Below are 17608 nucleotides of genomic sequence, written 5' to 3'. Positions count from 1 at the left end.
GTAAAAGAGGGGAAAGAATATTTAATCCGACCATATCCAGCCCAGATATTCTAGCTGTTTTATGTTAAAAGTGACAGATCCATCCTCTCACACATACCCTACAATGCCATTCAAAAACTATACAAACATACCATTGAAATCTTGAAGCAACAATTTGAATAAATTTGATGGAATAAATCTGAATGCTAAAGTTTTAAACAAAACTGGATCAAACTAAATTACTTAGTCTAGGATTTTACTAGGTTTGCTTAATATAGTTCTTTACTATATTTAGTAACTAAATTTGCACTTCACAGTTTTTCGTTTATCATCAAACTCTAATTGTGGAGGGATAGTCCCAGGAAGATGTGGGACAAAGTGGATCTTCAAACACTGGACTTCACTGAGAAAAGGATAAGGGACCAGGAGTTGTGGCGATTTGCTGTTCTTGAGAAAACACATCAAACTAACTGAAATCGCAGACATCCATACATACAGGCTTGTCTTTTACAGATGCTGGTACTATATAAAATTCACTTTTTCAGTGCTACATAAACACACCCATGCCAGTGGCACATAAAAGGCCCCCAGCACACTCTGTAAAGTGGTTGGCATTAGGAAGGGCATCTAACTATAGAAACCATGTTACAACAGGTAATTGAAGTCTGGACAGCTCTGCAGCTGACCAGCTCCTGTCAAACCGTCCAACCCATGCCTGCATGGAAAGCAGATATTAAACAATGACAATGGTCATTATCTTATCTTTATACCTGTTTTTCCCATGCATCATGGGTTAGATGAGATTTATTGAGGCAGATTTCTCTGTTCTAGATGCTTTACCAGTTTGATTCCAAATAAGATATTTACTCCCTTGGTTTTTTATATGACAAGCCATAAAATGACCTGGCATGTTTTTAAAGCAGGTATAAACAATGGTACCATCTGACCAGTGTTATTGATTCATGTGTTAAGTGTATCAACAATATCAGGACACAGGTGTGAAGAAACACACACACACTCACTCATTTATGATCACTCACCTGCACATATGCATGCAATGGAATGAACCCAAAAACCAGTTTTCACTTTCCGTCTACCAACTTAACTCACAAATCATTAATAAGTCTGGCACTAGTGAAGAAGACACTTGCCCATGGTGCTATGCAACATGAACAAACACAAAACCATATAGTTTAGAAGCCAACTTTTTTACCACATAGCCAATCACTAATGTTGTCTAACACAGGCACAAGGCCACAACAATTTTAATGGGTAGTTATAATAGTTGTTTATATCAACTATTAGCTCCGGTGTGTTTTATATGACACTGGTGCGTTTTATTTGACAGAGGCGGTACCATGGCCAATGAGGTAAATCCGAGGCGTGATTGTTGCTAGTTGAAAACTATCGCCAGTGCTTTTATGTGGTACCATCACTAGTGCGTTTTACATGGCACCAATGCTTTTAGTTTGGCATTATCACCAGTGCTTTTATGTGGTACCAGCACCAGCGCTTTTTACGTAGCACTGTTAGTGTAAGGTAAAAATTTTCATATGAATTGATCTTTGTATATGACTGGCAGTTATTTCATCAATCTCAGACGGTACAAGTGCCTAAGTCAACCTTGGCAAAGTATTTGAACTGAAAATCTCTTTAGAATGACATAAAATACACTACAGAATTTAACCTGGCATTCAAGCATTGCTTCAAACTCGCCACCTAATGATTCTAGTCATTAACGACAAAATATTACAACTGAGTAACAGATGTGACTGATTTTGCAGCTGTTACATCGGTTTAATACTCATACGTTTCTACGTTGGTGGATGATTAATGTACAAAAGGTTTTTACTCATACATTTTCATATCAGCTTTGTGCGTGTGTGTGTGTGTGTGTATATTTGTTGTGTGAAGGTTGGATTTCAGTGTTACACATCAATGAACGACCATAAGTATGTCAATGTGCATATGTTACATATAGATAGATATCCACAGCTAAACACTCAAGTATACATATATATATATAAAGTTAATCCAAACAAGAAAGCACAAAAAAACACAACAAGGGGACGTGGAACAAATATAGTATTATTGGACGCTCATATATATATATGATGACCTCGTGTGTACCGTTGGCGATTTTTTTTTCCTCTGTCTTCCCTTCTCTGGATCTTTCCTTCTCCTATGTTTCCGACGAAGAGCTCCCTTCGAAACATTAAACCCTCCTTCTTTCCTGAGCGTCCAATAATACTATATTTGTTCCACGTCCTCGCGTTGTTGTGTTTTTTTGTGTTTTCTTGTTTGGATTAACTTTATATATATATATTCCCTGTTTGTGTTTTTGTGATTATATTACACACATATACACAGACAGCCAGACAGATAGGTAAGTAGATAGAGAGAAAGAGAGAGAGAAGCACTCACACATACAGGCATAGAGTAGTAGCAGCAGTCATACCTATCTTGTATTGGGGTGTGGGGTGGATTTGTTACACACTTGCCTAACATATCACTGTATTACCACTTACAGGGTGATTGAGTATAATTTTTGAAAGTAATACATATAGATGTTTACCTGAACTAATGAGGCTTTTCTAAGTTTTTTTGTCGTTTAGCCTCAGACCATCCCCTGTTCATACAGACAGCATTCAAGCTGTGACCATTTTGTTTTTCTTTTTCACACAGGGAGAATCAGAACCACTTTATCCAATGAGTTCATTTTTTTAACATGGTAGAATGTAGTTTTAATGATATTCGGCTTCTATTTTCAGCAGGTAACTATGTTAAATGAGGTGGCAGCAGTTAATGTGCTCTCAGCTACTACCACCACTACCCACAATCCACCACGCCAATTAAAAATTTTAAATTACTTCCAACCAATTATCGACCTTCATCATAATCATTTAATGGGTTGGATGGCTTGACAGGAGTCGACCAGGTAGGAGACTGCCTCGGGCTACTGTGTCCATTTTGGCAGGGTTTTTACAGCTGGTTTTTTTACCTTTCTAACACCAACCACTCTGTAGAGTCAACTGAGTGCTTTTTACTTGAGACCAGCACAGGCAAGGTCAGTTTTGGCATGGTTTTACAGCTGGGTGCCCTTCCAAATGCCAAGCACTTTACTGTGTGGACTGGATGCTTTTTACGTGGCACTGGCAGGATCACCAAATAACTTGCAAGACAAGGAATTTTGAGAGGGGAGAGAGCATTGGAGGAGGTGATCTCATGAATTCTCCATGTTAGTTACTATGGTGTCAACACTACCTATCTATTTATCTTTCATGCACACTCTCACCATATTTCTCTCTCAAAAACAACTTTCTCTCCTCACCTTCCATTTTCATAAATATACATTCTGACAGGGGTTATCCCTTTGATTCGTCCTCTTCTTTCCTGCTTCTACATATACGTTATGACAGACAGACAGGCAGACCCCATGCTGATGCCATGTAAAAAGCACCCATGCTGATGCCACATATAAAGCACTGGTGTTGGTGCTACATAAAAAAAAAGCACCCAGTACACTCTGTGAAGTGGTTGCCATTAGGAAGGGTATCCAGCTGTAAAAACCATGTCAAAACAGACAATGAAGTCTGATGCAATCTTCTGGCTTGTCAGCTCCTGTCAAACCATCCAACCCATGCCAGTATGAAAAACAGATGTTAAATGATGATGATGATAAATATATATGAGCAAAGGGAAGAAAAACATGGCCTTGCCACCAAAGAAAAGCATGCTTGACGGAAGGAAAAATCAGAAGCTCCTTTAAATGCTGTTGCTGTATGCATGACTACCACTCTGATGTGGGCCTCTACAGCCACAGCAGATGCTGCACCACTGTCAGCAGTTTCTTCAGGCACAGATCCATGATCTCTCAAGGCCGATATATGCCTACTCTATACTATATATATATAGTATAGAATCAAACCCACAACATTGCAATTGTGAGTGCAACACTCTAACCACTAAGCCATGCGCCTTCACATACACACATACACAGAAAGCAGAAAATTAGCAATCATTAGAGTATTGAATGTCTCGTAGTATTTTCTCTGAGTCTCTGTGCTTTTTGTTCAATTCCTGCCCAGGTCAACTTTGTCTTTCATTCTTTCATGATCAATAAAAGAAGTGCTCATTCTTCACCCTGAATTGCTACTTTGTTTTTTACTGACCAATCCAGGGCAGTGGATTGACAAAAGTGTGAGGGCATCGGACAGGATGTTTTGTCATGCCTATTTCTGGCTCTTTTTTTCATTGTGACAGCAATACCTACCATGACACTGGTACCAAACTGCACTGGCCTTGCCTTTCCCTCAGACAACATCTATAACATAAAAGGGAGAGACTAGCATGCAAGGGCAACTGCTAATTTTCTACAGAAAACCTTTCCCAGGTCTGCGCATACAGGTGCAGAGACATGATCAACCTTCACTGATGGAGGCATTGGATATACAATCCTGTGGTTAAGAGGTTTGCTTTACATTCCAGGGTTCCTGGTTCAATCATACTGTTTGGCACTTTAGGCCAGTGCCTTCTACATTAGGCATCAATTGACCAAAACCTTATTAGAACTTGATAGCCAGAAACTATGTGGAAGTTCATTGGAGGAGCTGCTCCCCTTTCCTAATTTGATACCATCATCTGGCCTTTGAATACTTTTGAGTTCACTTTGTTGCAAGCATTAAGACCAACTTTCCAGTTTGAAGATACTTGACCCTTTTTTTCCCCTATAGAGCATAGACCTTTCATGACCTAACTGTATTGTTCTCTGGGTTCTCTTTTCTGCCCCTTTCCCAGGTCCTGTTAGTTTTGAATTGTTCTCAATGCTTCTGTAACTTCTTTTTTTCTAGGTAGGGGTGTTGTCCCCACAAAAATCCATTTTTACCTCTGGAGTTTAGAGGTAACTTCCGCCATCTCTCTAGCCTTGGTGGTCCTGCAAAAATATCACGAGTACTACTCTTTCTCTTCTAACTAAACTATTAAAGAGAAAATCATAAAACAATGAAGCAATTTGAGGAACCACACAGAGGCTTCCTCGTCAGCACAAATGGGCAATCTAGATGGTGATTACGGCTTGCCATTTTATATCATATAAAGACACGTGTAGAAGCCACAAGGAAGTCTTATTGATGTTTCTAGATTATCTCTAGAAAGATAGTAAACATTTGTCAGTAGTCAATACAGTTGGTATTAAGTCTTCTGTAATAACTGACTAATCCTTTAATCCTTCTGCAGTTCAGCTTTAGCATATTTGATTACAACGTAATAACTAGGTTTGTGTGTGTGTATGTGTGTATGTATGCATGTTTGAGTGTTGTTAATCTGAGGAGGGAAGGGGTGAATCACATTTATGCTTTTTCTAGTCAAGAGACTATGATGATTGGAAGATAGCAAGGTTTAATTTGAATTGTTATTGATGTTTGAAATGGGTTTATATATATATATATATATATATATATATATATTGTGTTTATAATATATATGCGTGTGCTTTATATTACATAATATAGTGTATTAAAAATATTTGAGTTTAATCTTTTTTGACCTTCCTACCAAAATTGGTGCACGGCTACACGTGGTTGTGCAGATGACTTCAAACAGTACAGCACTGGGCAAAATACATATAATCTTACTTGTGAGGTTCAAATCCTGTGCAGGCTGGCCTTACTGTTCAGCCTTTAGGAGTAAAAAAAAAAAAATTTTTTTTAATAAATAAAAGTGAGACAGCAATATATTGGTGATTATTCAATGAACTTTGATCTTCTGCTACAATCATTGATCTTGTGTCTGATCATAAGAAATCAATGTTTAATTTGCTTTTCAAATGATGGACGTGTTAATGGTGAGAAGGACAACATAGAGGAGTGATTGCACGAGAGTGTAGATCATAGGGAATGGAGGGTTAATGAACTCCTTTGTCTTCAGTGCTTCAAAGCTGTCATTGCTACTGTCATCATTAGTTAAATTTATGTTTACTTTAATCTCTTTTGATCTGTGCCTAAGATCAGAAAGAGTCTCTGGTAAATAATCTACATCATTACATACATACATACACACACACACACAGACAAACAAACAAACCATTTTGTTGATTGGAGGATTTTTTTTCTTCTCATTACTAAGTTTCACTTTGTCATACATCCCTTTACAATTAATATAAGAATATACCAGTCAAGTACCAAGGTGGATATAATTGGCTGTAACTTTCTCCCATCTCTGCAAATTTTCACTTTGTACCAAATTTAGAATCATAATCATCATCATTATTATTATTATTATTATTATTATTATTATTATCATCATCATCATCAAGGCTGTGAGTTGGCAGAATTATTAGCATGCCGGGTGAAATGCTTAGCAGCATGTCATCCGTCTTTACATTCTGAGTTCAAATTCTGCTGAGGTCAACTTTGCCATTCATCTTTCGGGGTCAATAAAATAAGTACCAGTTGAACACTGGAGTCAATGTAATCAGTTGATTACAGAATTTTTACAGATGGTCCACAAATGACTGTTTTGCATTACATGATCAGAGATGCCCATATCATCAGCCACTAAGGGACATGCTCAACTGGTTATGGTCAAACAACTGACAAGCAAATCTGTGATACTGAGCAGAATATTTGCTGTAGCCTATCTTTTATACCAAGACAAAACATGTACACAATAACACTTCCAATCAGTTAAGATCAGAAGTCACGAGAGCCAGTGTTTGGTATTGCATCAGAACATTTTATTATTATCATTATTATTATTATTAATATCATTGTCATCAGTAAATACTCAGAGTATTTGAGTAATTTGTAAATTAACAGTGTAATGTGGTAAATCGGTAATTAAGTAGTCCTTTTCTTTCAGTAGGGGTAAAAAGATTGACTCAGGGGTGGGAGCTACAGTAGAACCAATTCTTTCTTGATCTCTCCACATATCTGATCCTAAGAAACAGGTGGGGCAGGGAATCAACTCCCCACCCCAGTACTTGACTGGTACTGTACTTATCAACTCTAAAAGGATGAGCGACAAAATTAGCCTGAGTGAGCTTTATACAGAAAAGTAATGTAGACGGTCAGAATAAAATACCATAAACGATTTTATCCAATACCCTACTGTGTTTGACAGTTTACTGCTGCAGTTAGTGAACAGTCTAGTGTAGTGAAACTTTAATTTGTAAATGAACAAAGTAATGTAGTTAAATAGTAAATTATAAGTCAACTGTGCACCGTAGTGCAATAGTAATTTGTATGTCAGTAATTTAACTCTTTAGCATTCAGATAACTCTGTCAAATGTAATACCTATTTATTCACATTATTTTCAGTTAATCATGTGTTATCTCATCGCTTTGAAATTTTGATGATGTGAATGTTTATTTTTAGAGCGACATTATAGAATAGTTGTGAGAGGCTGGATGTGGTTAGTTTGAATATAAAATGTGTAGCAGATTTGGGTTGGATATGGCTGGTTTAAATTCTGAAAAGTTAATATAGAAAATCAGTAATTTGTAAGTCAACAGTGTAAAACAGTAATTTGTGGACCTTCTGTAAAATCTAGTAAATGAGTAGATTGTGAGTTAACAGGGTAGTGTAGCAAACAATAATTTGTAACTAAAGCTCAGTATAAAACAGTAAGTGGTGTAAAACAATAATTTGTAAGTGAATGGTGTATTGGAACTGAATAGTAAACCTACAGTGTAAGTGTTATGAATTATAATATTCTATCATTAATTCCTTTCTACAATAGTAAATAATAGATAAAAGCATACCTGTGTGAAAAGTCTGGCTGCATCCGAAAAAATATATATGAAACAAAAATAAACACAAAATTTATTACACAAATCTGTTACCACCACGACAGTCAACTATTTGACGCCGAACACGAGTTTGATGTTGAATACATCCATGAATTTTCCGCTCAGATAACTCTTCCCAAGACTGCAAGTATTGCCAGTCTATCTCTCTCACTAATTTGTTCACCTCGCCTGCAAGCCATCTAAAGTTAATAATGATTCTGCTAATTCCACGCGTAAACATGTGTTGAATAGAACTCACTGAATAAATCTTAATTAACTGTGTTGTCAATTGTATGCACCTGACATATGCTAACGTGTATGCAGCCAGACTTTTCACACAGAGGATAGATATTATATTTTGTATTGAGTACAAAAATGCAATATAGTGTTGAATGACGTTAATAGATGGATACTGTTTTCACCTAATATAAAATAATGCATCTTAATTGTTGGACAGCCGTGATTAACAGATTAGACGGCAAGTAGAATAAAATTTGAATAAAAGCCTTCTTTTGAATTGGTTTACAACAATAAGGTAGAAAGGAAGTCGACTTATTTTGAAGAAACTAATAACACACAAAGTATGATTCAGAAAGAAATATTAAAGATATATCGTGGTAAAAAAAAAACACAATAGACTTCAGAGCTAGATGAGACAAAATCACCCGAGAAGTGACCGCAAGAACAACAGATATGCATTTTGCCATTTTTGTGGCTTGTCAGTGTCACATACATGGGTCACTTCTGAAAGAAGGTCAGATCAGCCTATCTGAAATCTATAGGAACAGTATACAAACAATGCACTGGTTTGCAATGATGCCACTGCGACTCTATAAAATCTGAATAGTGCAATGTAACCAGCTCTAGAAAAGAATCTTTATATGACATACTTACTCTATATGTATCTTTAAAAAGCTTAGCTCTGAAGTGTAGGGTGTTTTTTCTTTAACACAATTCATCTGTAAAGGGATATTTTCCCCCAGATGTAAACTACAGCTTCTGGCTTTTCAGTGATACACATACATTAACTATATCATTTAGATAAAGATTTGATTCTAGAGCTACTTTTATTCTGTAATTCGAATTTTATTCTGTCTTAGTGGTGTCATTGCAAACCAGTGTGTTGTTTATCCACTGTCTCTGTATACTTCAGACTGGCCAATTTGGCCTTGTCTTAGAAGTGGTATGAGTACGTGACATTGGTAAACTTGAAAAATTGCATAATGTGCATCTGTTGTTCTCCCAGTCACTTTCAGGAAGATTTCATTTCACCAAGCTCTGAAGTATAAGTGCGTCATAAAAATTTTATTCTAGAACTGTTTCTAATGCATAATTCACACACACGCACGCACGCACGCACGCACGTATGTGTGTATCGACCACATGCAAACATCCGGGCACCAGTAACAACCCACTTCCTAAATCAATTTATCTCATTCTCTTGACCTAATTAAATCTAAAATGCACACATGCCCTCTTTCTCTCTTGTTTAGAATCAACAATGATTAAGGAATCAACAATGATATGCATCAAGTCTATTTGGTCTTTCATTGTTCCAGATAGACTATAGAGTATACTATAATGTAGGTGCCACAACCCAACTAACTGACACTTCATTCCACTTTATATAATTATGTAAGCAACAGAGTAACTGTCTAAATTTAAGCGGGACACACCATATGGGTGCAGTTCTCTTTAGTTGGTCTTAACCATCTTACTCACCTGCCTACCTGTCTACTGTAGGTAGTGATGTCTTAGTTTATCCATCACTACTGACATCCTGCTGCACATGCTTGTGAGTGAGCGTCTACATGACCAGTTGATCTGCTGGCAATAACAGTTTCATCTCCCTTAAAAAAAATACAGAACACATTAGATAATATGATCCAAGATACACAATTCCAAAATGAAAGAAAGGCTAGTCAGAGTTAACTTGTTTTAAGCAACATCCTGGCATGTGCAATATATTTGGGTTAGCATATCTTCATCATTTAATTAGCCTCAGGTTAGCCCTCACTGAACTGACCAATCATCAAATGTATCCTAGCCAGGACCATCCAACCTGTAGTGACGCCATCTTGGGAAATCTCCAGCACGCATGCGCAGAGTTGGATTCTTGCGGGAGGCCTGCCGGAAGTTCCCTCATGCGCATGTGCAGAAAACTAGCTGCAGGGAAATTTCCCTCATATCATCCTCTCGAACACTGGCAGCCGAAGAGGACAGTCGTGTTTTAGCCGCTCTCTCAAGCTGCTACCTTGTGGCGTTTCTCCGCTATGCTTGAACAGACAGGATTTGGCTCACTCCACTTGACTTCTGCGATGAGCTCCTAGGCTGCCGATTCACCCTGAAAGAAGAATGTATTTATTGCGAATCCAGAAATAAAAATATTTATGCTGTTGAAATTAATCGGAAGTCTTGACTCTTTCCTTCGATTAATATTTAATGTATAGGATGCGAGCTGCACCCATCCAGTGCGGGTACTTCTCATCCTGTTACAAACCTTTTTCTTTGGCACACTGCACTCAGCACCAAATTATTTAATATGTCCTTTCCATTGTTTTTTTTGACTTGTTCATTTTCATTGTACCCACTGTTTGTTATTGTACCATTTTGTGTTTTTTTTGTTTTTCTATTATGTTTTGTTTGTCTAACTTTATATATTGTTTATCAGTCTCCTTCTTTATTTATCTTTAGTCATTTTACTTGTGTATTTTTATCTTCTACATACACATACACACAAGAGGAAACGATTGTCATAGCTGATAGGCCATTATTTATGTTTGGTCAGTCAAGGCTAATTTGAACCTAAGCAACGGTAAACAACTCAGAGCATGGATGGTTGATTGGATTGTGTAGATAGGTTCCATCCTAACTGCCAACTAAGAGATTGACAGTTCACATTCTGTTACCACTTAGCCAAGACAGTTAATTCCCACATCATCTGACTATAAATGATTTGTTTCTGAGACAGGCACCAGGCCTCATGTTTGGAAGATTTAAATACAAAGAAACAGGGGAGAAGGGAGAGGTAAGAAAATAAAAAAAAGTTGGGTGAGGATAAAGCAGCAGATGATGAAATGGAAGGGGGCAATGGGTCACATATCCCAGAACAAACGGGTTGCTCAGCTGCGCCCCACAGTAATGACCGTGAGGACATTGCTGCAGAGAATGGCCAGTGGCACTTGCTGCCACAGCCACTCCACCCTGCAGGCTCGTTTCTCTGGAGAGCCATTGTTATCCCTGTTTTGCGGAGGAAATCGGTAGTACAGAGTCCTAGAACACCTGATATCTCGATTGCGACCAGTACAAACTGATAGCAGCCCGGCGCAGGCCCTTGTGTTTATTGTTTTTTCTCTCCTCCATGTTACGGGTGGTGACACCCAGATTTGCAGTAAATGCTGCTAGACATTTAACTCAGCTCTATGGTAATTATGTCATCAGTTGCAGAAAGATGAAGGGCAAAGTTTACCTGAATGGGATTTGAACTCTGAACATATTATAAATAGATACTGAAGCATAGCAATAACCAACTCTTTGCTACAAACAGCAATAACATTGCAACATTAAAGGGTGTTTTATTAACTTATAGTCCTGAGTTTAACTTCTTTTGGTGCTGCTGTCATACTCGCATCAACCCTGATCAAACTGACCTTTGATCAAAGAGCTCCACTCTTTTTTTCAAGTAGTCCAGTGTGTCCTTGTCTTAACCCTTTTGTTACTGTATTTATTTTGAGATGCTCTGTGTTTCTTTCAATTGCTTTAAATATAACAAAGAATTTAGTAAAATAACTTAGTTATCATTAAGCTAGTGTTAGGAACATAAATTGCAACTAAGGTTTGGTGGTATATTTTAATGCAAAACTTATGAGAACAAAACATTTGTACTACAGTGCCAGAGCCAGTTTTGGCCGGGTTGGTAAGGAAAGGGTTAAAGACTGAATGTTGGATTGAACGGAGATTTAACTGCTACTTCTAGCAGTTGGATCACCACTTAGGAACTCCTTCATTCACTCATATTTCCTCTTTTGGAATAGCTTGGTTAGAGACAGGCTCTGCGGAACTTTTTGAGTTTCCTTGAACACTAGTATTGCATTTTGGTCTTGAAGACTGTTACTACAAAGTCTCCTCACCACATGTTACCGTATGTCCAGACACCATAATCTAGAGAGCTGAAACTAATCTCAGTCAACATCCTCCAGATATCAACTGCAAATGTCTGAACTAGAATATTCTCTCTCGCTCACCTAATTTGTGCCATCAACAAATGACTAAATGTTACAAATAGAACAATAGTAGTTCATTATTGTATTGGTTTATGCATTCTTTCAACTCCTTTCCCTGCTACTAATTAAAATGACCTTTCACCTTATATTTAATTACTACCACCTTGTCTCAATGTAACTCTCTCTCTCTCTCTCTATATATATATATATATATATATATATATACACACATACATACACACCTCTTTTATCATTTTTTAGCAGCTAAATCAGTTGGGAAAAATATGTTATAAACAAATAATGTTGTTAGATAAAATTATTGTTGTTGTTGTTGTTAGTAGTAGTTTTATCATTGAGAAAAACAGATGTTAGGAAATCAATTTAGGTTAGTCAATGAATGGAAATTATAAAGTACAACAATGGAATGACATTGGTTCTATATATATGTATATATATAAATACACACATACATATGTACACTCACACACTGATTAGCCTCTCTTCTCTCTCTTCACTGTGGCACTGGGAATCCTATTTGAAGTTTCTGTATTCAATCTCTACACTATCCCCACTGTTATCATTCTACCTTTCTTCCATTTTCATCCCTTCAATTACTCTATCTTGTTTCTATAATTATTTCTGTGTAAGAAAGGTAGACATCAAATATACCAAAATTCAGTATCCTCTATCATCGCTCGCTCTCTCTCTCTCTCTCTCTCTCTCTCTCTCTCATATTGATACTGATCTCTATGGCTTGCCATCACTTGCACTCTGTTACCATTATACATTTTTAATGTTATTCCATCACAATGCTTACGCAGCTATATTTTTATTCAGTCTCCTTAACGAGCTATCATGTAACTATCACTGTCTCTCTTCTTTTACTTCTTCCCTTACTATCTTTTCACTGTTTCTACAAGCAAACTCATACCTGCACACCCTTCATTCATCTATTATTATTCTCTCTGCTATTCACTCTTAAATCTGACCTGCACTAGACGGTAACCCTTCTAGTGCAGGTCAGTCAGTTTAATCTATCATCATCATTATTTAGCATCCATCTTCCTATTTCTTTACTACCCACAAGGGGCTAAACACAGAGGGGACAAACAAGGACAGATACACGAATTAAGTCGATTACATTAACCCCAGTGCATAACTGGTGCTTATTTAATTGACCCTGAAAGGATGAAAGGCAAAGTCGACCTCAGCGGAATTTGAACTCTGAACGTAACGGCAGACGAAATATGGCTACGTATTTCGCCCGGCGTGCTAACCGTTCTGCCAGATCGCCGCCTTAACATCCATCTTCCATGTTGGCATGGGTTGCACACTTTGACAGAAACTTGGCAAGCCAGAGAGCTGCACTTGCTCCATTGTCTGCATTGGCATGGTTTCTATGGCTGGATGCCCTTCCTAACACCAACTACTTTACAGAATGTACTGGGTACTTTTTATGTGGTACCAACACTAGTACCTTCTATATTTTTATACCAAAAAAGAAAAGCTTTTCTATCAACTGTTATATAAAAATATTAATTTCATCCTTAATCTTTCTCTCTCTCTCTCCCTCCCTCCCTCCCTCCCTCTCATATATATATGGTTAAATCGAAGAAGCTATATCCTCATTAGGGATTATATAATCCAAGGTATTCCACTGTTCCACTGGTTAATCCATATCATATTATGCAAAAAGTCACTGGTGCATGTTAGTAATTATTGAAATTATATATTATCAATATTGAGGAGGGAAAAAAGAAAATGGAGAAATAATGGATGTATGAATAGTTTATTTGTTTGTTATAAAATGATGAAAATCTCTTTTAAAAAACATAGCAGTACAAATAAATTGATTACAAGTTCTAAAGCTCAAAAAAATAGAATAAAGAAACCTACACACACACACACACATATATATATATATATATATATATATATATGGCTGAATCATGAGCACATTAATCAAAATTCTTAGCAGTTTTTTGGGTTTTTTTCTAGATCTTTACATATTGAGTTTAAATCTCCCCATGGTCAACTTTATTGGCTGTTCATCCCTTTGGGGGTTGATAAAATAAAGCACCAGTCAAGTACTGGGGTCAGTGTAAATGGCTTGTCCCCTCTTCTCAAAAATTGCTGGCTTTGAATCTTGAACCTTATAACAGACAGACATCCTGTTCTGGGACAGTGTTGTGGTTTCAATCATTTACATGCCATAAAAACTGGGCAACTGGCTTCACAAATCCTAAGACACAAAGAAAAAAATGTATATATCTGTTTATATGTATCATTTTTATGTCCACTTTCCATGCTGGCATAGTTTGGATGTGTTGTCGAGGTTCAAGTGAGATCTGATTCAGAGTTATTGCCCCCCTAAATGAGTTGGAGAGCTCTGTCTTCCTTGTACATTTTTGGTTTTGTCTTTATGGCAAGATATCCTTCTTATTGTCGTCAGCCACTTTACACAGTGTACTGGGTTCGTTTTATCATGGCCACCCACTAACACTAGTGTGTTTGACTTTTGCCCTGTAAGACTAAAAAAGTCCTCGCTGTTTTATGTCTTGTTTGATTTTTTAATACAACATGACCAAGAGGGTGAACAGCAGATTGTTAGGATGGGAAAAACTAATATGAATGAAGGGAAGAAATGTATGATGTTAGGGACAGATCAATTGGCAATAGGGATGATGTGGAGGGGTAGGGGAGAAGGAAAGAGAGAACATTGATTGTTAGTATAGAAAGAGTGTTGGTCAGTATTGAATACAGGATGATGGTGGATGGTGCATACAGGTAAATCTAGTGCCATAACTTGTTGCATGAGTGACATGGCCCAGTGAAAGGATAGTGAGTATCAGAGAGATGAGAGTTGTCAGGCTGGTCCAATGATATTCCTACATGAGCAGCCATGGTACAGTTAATAGAAGCGAAGATAATAGAGAAGCGAAAGGGTATCAGGAAGTGAGGAAGGTGGCAGGTGTAGGCTCAGCAGGAACCTATTGGGAGAGGGGACCAAATACAGTTATATTATATCTCTCAGCCTCTATCACTACCTCCATTTTAACATTAATTTCACCATAGTTGCAAAACTGGACAGGTCCTCTACACTGCTGCATGTTATCAATTATTGTGATATCATCTCCACCATGAGGATCAACATTTTAAATCAATCTTCACTTTGTGCCTTATTTTCCCAAGTCTCCCTCTTCCATGGTTCCGTCCACTTCACATGTCCTACACTTTATGCAGATGTCATCCTCCACATGCATCATGTTTCTGACCACTGAAATATTCTCTCAGTGAGAGCTTTTGCAAAGCTACACAAGTGAATGCATGAAAAGCAAAACAGGAATTTTGAAAGAAGTATCTTTATAAGTAGTTTTTAAGCATTGAATGGCTTAGGGGTTCACCAGAATAAAATAGTAACCAATGGGGTCCAGAGGTAAAAATTGGGGTCAGTGTAAATGACTTGTCCCCCTCTTCTCAAAAATTGCTGGCTTTGAACCTTGAACCCTACATGGTCATCTGGATTATGACAGATGCATGGCTTGACTCCTGAGTGTGGTTCTGTGTACAGTTTTTTTTTTTTTCATCTTGGATTCATGTTTAATTTAATTTAATGCAGTCATCATCATCATTGTTTTACTTCTGCTTTCCATGCTGGCATGGGTTGGATGGTTTGACTGAGGACTGGTGAGCCAGAGGCTGCACTAGGTTCAGTCTGATCTGGCAAAGTTTCTACAGCTTAGATGCCCTTCCTAATGCCAACCACTCCGAGAGTGTAGTGGGTGCTTTTAAGTGACACCAGCACGAGGGCCAATCAGGCGGTTCTGGCAACAACCACGCTCAAGAGGTATTTTAAAATACTACCTGCATGGGAGCCAGTCCGGTGGCACTGGCAACAACCATGCTCAAATGTTGTTTTTCATGTGCCACCAGCACATGTGCTGGTAAAGCGACACTGGCAACAATCACGATCGAATGGTGCTTTTCACGTGTCACCAGCACAGGAGCCAATCTGTGGCCCTGGCAACAATCATGCTCAGATGTGCTTTTAACGTTCCACTGTACTATCATCGGCCACGTCGGCAATTTTTATTTGTTTACACTTGCCTCAATAGGTCTTTGCAAGCAAAGTTCATTGTCCAGTGAATGAGGGTTACTCATAAGTGGGCCAGTTACACCCCACGTGTTTATGTATATCATCATCATACACACATTGCCTTGCTTGCATAAAATCAAGTGAAAAATCAGTGAGGCAAATTTTTCCATGACCAGATGTCACCTTTCTTCATGTGTTTCCTAGCAAGGTAATTTTTTTCCCCATAGCTGGATATGTTTTCATAGAATATTGGAAACAACACCATTTGACTGACAATGCTCATTTACAGTTATCTCATTATGTCAAGGCAAAGAGTGCATCCTTCAAAGAAAAATGTTAACCTTAGTTCTGTAAGCTCATAATAACCCTGAAGAAGTTCTGTCCCATATAGTTGAAAAATGATACCTTTCTTAGCATATAACCAAATACTTAGAATTGCATATCAACTAGGGTCTAGAACAAAAACTTATATGTAAGTTTTTTCACATTTTTTGAGCTTATTCAATAACTTATAATTTATTTGTATTGTTATGTTTTTAAAAAATTTCGTCATCTTTATATCATACAAATAAATTTTTCATATATCCATTTTTCTCCATTTTCTTTCTTTCAACATACGGACATGCACACACACACACAACACACACACACACACCACACACACACACACACACACACACACAATTAACCCAATTAGTATTATTGAATTATTAATTTATCTTAACCTATTTCTCATTCTTACAGATTCCCTGTTGTGAAAATAACAGTGAATGCTGCACTGGAAAATCTTCAAACTTAACATGTCCGTGCCAGCCATGTCTACCTAAACTAAAAGACCGTATACATCAAGCCTTCACTGTGACCGGTGCAATAGGATTGTTCTTTAGCTTTACTGAGGTAAGTTACAGTTTTCATAATCCAGGCACAGACTATTTTTGGCCTACCAGGCCATGTTGTCTGCTTTGATATGGTATTACTTGCTGCTGTGTACTGAACAGACAGTGCTGGAAGGGGAGGGTTGCAGTAGTTTTTTGTTTTTTTTTTCATTCTTTATCTCTAGATTATTATTTCGTTACTGTAACCTCCCTAATTAAGATGTATCGTTGTTCTTCAGTGCCAGGTCAGTCCTGATCCAGAAGACCAGTGGTCAAAGATGTTCCAACTGCATTTATCCCTCTCATTTTTTTAAACTTCCCCAGACATCATGATATATTTAGGGAAACATGATTCAAAGTAGGGTGTAATTTGTGGAAAATTTGGGTGCTGTATGTAGTATGTTGAACAATCATCACATAGAGGTTTCTTTATTGGTGCAAGTGACTTTCTAATTAGCTATCGTTGATGGAAATGAGATAGCTAGGTCAAATCAGATGTTGTACTACCAGCTTATGCTTCACCAGTTCTTTTTTGTCACACAGCTTGTGTTTCATTGTAAGGTATTTCATATTGTGTTCATTCAGCTTAACTGAATGGGGATTGAATATAAAACATGCTTCTCTTCAATAGAACTGACATTCCATTAA

At 37.5% G+C, this 17608-nt stretch overlaps 1 protein-coding gene across 2 annotated transcripts in view; it reads left to right on the top strand.

Moving 5' to 3' along the window:
- The window catches only part of LOC115220706 (tetraspanin-13), a 114965-nt gene that overhangs the window by 72062 nt on the left and 25295 nt on the right, over positions 1 to 17608 (top strand). For both annotated transcript variants that reach the window (XM_029790855.2, XM_029790854.2), the window contains exon 4: positions 16830 to 16982. In XM_029790855.2, the coding sequence (XP_029646715.1) occupies positions 16830 to 16982 (153 nt within the window). The remainder of the gene's footprint in view (positions 1 to 16829; positions 16983 to 17608) is intronic.

Source organism: Octopus sinensis, linkage group LG17, assembly GCF_006345805.1.
Source record: "Octopus sinensis linkage group LG17, ASM634580v1, whole genome shotgun sequence".
Classification (NCBI taxonomy): domain Eukaryota; kingdom Metazoa; phylum Mollusca; class Cephalopoda; order Octopoda; family Octopodidae; genus Octopus; species Octopus sinensis.
The sequence above is the reverse complement of the archived record's forward strand: the minus strand, read 5'-3'. Positions and strand labels throughout refer to the sequence as shown.